This window comes from Convolutriloba macropyga, unplaced genomic scaffold (assembly GCF_964194025.1).
Source record: "Convolutriloba macropyga unplaced genomic scaffold, txConMacr16.3 SCAFFOLD_5726, whole genome shotgun sequence".
Taxonomy (NCBI): Eukaryota; Metazoa; Xenacoelomorpha; order Acoela; family Convolutidae; genus Convolutriloba; species Convolutriloba macropyga.
The window spans coordinates 1-4042 of NW_027453663.1; the positions used below are offsets into that span (position 1 = coordinate 1).

General features: G+C 33.5%; 1 protein-coding gene across 1 annotated transcript; it reads right to left on the minus strand.

Moving 5' to 3' along the window:
• Window positions 1-1045: 1045 nt before the first annotated feature.
• Window positions 1046-2045, minus strand: LOC142358459 (potassium/sodium hyperpolarization-activated cyclic nucleotide-gated channel 3-like; the record flags this gene model as incomplete). The annotated part of the gene is made up of 2 exons (XM_075409854.1): window positions 1787-2045; window positions 1046-1264 (listed from the first exon to the last, which is right to left on the minus strand). Coding segments are annotated over exons 1-2 (321 nt in total), but the record flags the coding sequence as incomplete, so codon positions are not given.
• Between the last annotated feature and the right edge of the window lie 1997 nt (window positions 2046-4042).

A 4042-nucleotide genomic window follows, 5' to 3' on the forward strand; every position in this document is an offset into this window, starting at 1 on the left:
GTATGTAAATGTCTAAATATTCTGACGTTTTCATGATACACCAGAATTTGAGATTTTTTCTCCTTCTCTTGAATGAATGACACAGTTTTTTTTTCTTGTTTTGTTTTTCTTCTATAAGGATCTAATAGTTTTGAACATCTTAGTTGAACATCTAAAGCTCGATAAAATGAGCCCGCAGATATATTTTTAAACCATCTTTTTGTGTTATAACGGAATGTATATTTGATACAATTATTGGAATATCTTTACTTTGTAAGAAGCTTACGCCAGCTTCAACTGTTTAAATGTTTATTTTGACTACGACTGTTTCATTCATTTTCTTTCAATTTTTTGCTGCAGAAAAGTTTTATGAAATGCGATTTTAAACAACTAGAGCCTTTTAGAAGTAAAATTTCTAGTTTCAATTTCAAAATGAAAACTTTGACATATTAAAAATAATGCTTCCTAAGCAAATTTTGGATTCAATGCAGAAATTTATTAAAAATAAACTTTGACTGCTTTATTTCGTTCAATTTACTTTGCTGTCATTTCAAAAATCTAATTGTCCAAGCCTACATTTAAAACATAAATCAAAAAGACAGCAATCGTTTAAAGGATTGTGAAGCATTGTTAAGTGACGTATCAAACTTCAGAGTATATATCGGTGTTGAGTCGTTGTTGCCTTGGTAGTGGGAGCCTGCAACTCAAGCAAATTCGAAGTTACTGAGTTCGTAACAAGCTTTCTGTTCATAGAGAAGCTTGTTTCCTATTTTCATTGCATAAATTGATACATTAAAGTTCTCATTGCTCTGATGTTTTGAGTGTCGGGAAATTGCAAAATAATTTAATTGAGACCAGTTTTGTTTTCATTCCAGCAATTAAGCAAACGCTTACTCAAAACGATTTCACTTACCTTATTTTTTGTGGCTCCTAGATGGCCTATCAAGCATTAACTATTGCAATGCTTCGGAAAAAAACTTTCGGATACTTTTAGAAATTAATTAAAATTTGATGTGCCTCCAATAATTGGAACAAAAACTTGCTGAAGGAGATGAATAAAAAGTACCTTTTCAGTGTACTGTCTTCTGGACGAGTCGAACTGGTGTATCATATTGGTGGCATTACCAATGAACAGAGCATAGCAAGTGGCACCAGAGATCATACTGATCATTACCAGCCACAGATCCATGATTGAAGTGGGGGGTTCCTGGCCATACCCGATGCATAACATGTGTGACATTGCCCTGAAGAGAGCCCAGCTATATTGCTCGGTCCAGTCTTTGCCCTGAAATTGGACACTGAAATTGCTGCCAGAAACCAAAATTGAGCTCATATCACAAATAACATTGAGCTTGGGCTGATAGTCAAACCTAATGTTTGCAATAAGAATTGAGTCCCAATCAAGTGACATTTCTTGTTTGTACCATAATGGTTAAGTAAAAATTGGTCTTCCAGGTGAATCAACACGCTCATCTCATTTAGATAATCATGTCATCCAACTTGTATCAAACAAATGCATTTTCACTGACAACCAATTTTTTTTCTTTGGAGATCTTCAGTGAGCAAAATAGTGGATATCGGTACCTATGCAGCATTTACTGCAATTGATTTTTGGAAAATTGACAATCCCCCCCACCACCCACCCCAAACACGACCCCAGCTATCGCAAAAAACACAGTGAAGGTCATGAACGAAACATTGTTGGTGTACATATCTGTGTGTGAGTTTTTAATTTTTGTATTGGCAGGGTGGAGGGGGCTGTATTCCGAGATTTCAAGTCCTTTGTCAGCAATATTGGCAACCTCACCGTGAGTTTATCAACTGCGACCCATGAGTCGTGTGGGAATTCGTAGAGTCTAGGCAGCAGGAACATGAGACATCCGTTCCAGTGGGAGATTATGACCATCATGAAGATCAGATTCAGAATCCTGATTGCAGCACTCGCAAGGTTGAAGATCTGCAATAAACGATACCAAAGTTTTGTAACTCTTCTTATTCCGCGGGTTAATTATTAACTTTTTAATTTGACACATTTACAACCGTATAATTGTATATATTGACTTCAAAAGATAGTTGTACTCCTTTTGAAGCTATGCAAACCAAAAATATCATTATTTTAACTCGAGTCATTATTTTTTTCTCAGAAGTATAACAAAAACTTTATTCACTGCGGTGGATGAGTAATTATTTTTTTTTCGTGGTAATTTTTTTTCGGCATTATTTTTTTTACTAATGTATCTTTTTTTGTTTCATTTACGCAATGGCGGCATAGACTATTTAAATTAAATGAATAATCCTGCTCCCCTTAAAATAGATATGTAACAAATTTATAAGAAAAAGTGTTTGCTTCCTCAGAAAGGAGGACTAGAGATCTGCTGATAAAAAGAAATGACTTATCATTCGAGCATTTTATTACGAATAAGAATGTATGCAAGCAAGCTTAGAGAAGCTTTATTCTTTGTGAACGTGATACAATGAAGGTTTCTTCTGACAAGAACTCGTTTGGTATAAAAGTTTGCCAAACTGAGCACCTCATTTTATGAATGACAAGAACTCTAATACAGAAACAGCATTCAAATTTGGTTAAATCCACTTGATAGAAGACTGATAAAACAAAAACAAAACAGTTAGACAGATGCTCAAACAGCATTTACACCAACAATTTATTTTTGTGCCTTCCAAACAAAATATGCACTTTTTAAGAGAAAAGATTTCCATAAAACGTATACCTGAACTTCTAAAGAACTGATTTTAACTTTCAACAAAGATACTTTGAAATTTATGTAATATTTTGTGGCTGGTAAAATTGCACAGTAAATTATGATTTCCTAATAACCAGCCTGTTCAAAAAATCAGGTAATACCCGAACCAAGGAAAAAAAATTTTATATTTTTTTTCTATAGAGCAATGCTATTAATATTGTGTTCACCTTGACAACAACAATTTCAACAAATACAATAATAACCAAATGACTGTTTTGGATTATCATTCCATCTATACAAAGTGCTATGAATAATTTTCAGCCCCCAAGAAGAGTAAGTACATACATTATACGTTGACAATTAGAATCTAGATCAAAGTTTTCAAAATCAAGCAACACTGAAACTTTTATATTTCAAGAACCATGTTTCCTGGGCCATTTTTCATGTTTCATCTTAGAACCACGTTTAATTTTATTCACGGATTAAAAACAAAAAAGTTCTGACAAGTTTTGCACTCTGAAATGTTTCACGTAGTTTTGCTCTATTTTAATTTGTTGCTCACTCTTCGGCGCTCTAGGTCTTTAAAGAGATTTTTTGATGAATTCTTCTTATTGATTGCTTTGTCCTTTTTTAAACCAGAGCAATCGCAAACCTGCGAAAAAAACGGTTACTTCAGATATTACTTTGTTTTCTATATAAGATTCAACTTTACATCAACTATAAACAGAAATGTTTAATTTGTTATTTGCTCATTCATTGTACCGCCTATTTGTGTGTATGATGACTTTTCAAATGCAATGTAAAAAAAATTTGAGAGCTAGCACCTTCAGAAATGAGATTTTGGCAGGTAACAGTTTTAAGGTGGATAAGTTTCAACAGAAGACGAAGAAGATTGAAGAAAGTTAGAAAGCCTTAATTTTCACTCAACTCATAATAAGACAATATGTTAATGTTCTAAGGGGAGAAAAAAGTTATGCAATATATATATATATATATATATATATATATATATGATGTTTCAGCTAACGCATCTATTCCAAATTTCGGCAAAAAGTTTTGAGCATATTGGTCAGCTTTAGAAAATTAGTTTTCCAAAAACATTCAGCACGTGAACAATTTTTAATGTTGATCATGTCGGTCGCAGGTTGACCGTTTCTGAAGTTCTGTTCCTAGACAGGTGTTGAAGTTGACAATTTTTATTTTCCGTTTTTCTTTTTGCGTAGTTCAATTGCACTAAATGTCAGCGGGGTCTCCTGCTTCTATTTTTTCCAGTCTCCAAGTTATGTTCAATAACTCTCAACAGCAGTTTTTCTGGAGATAGCCATTGAATGAGTCGGCAACGATAAATTCGCAACTTGCAA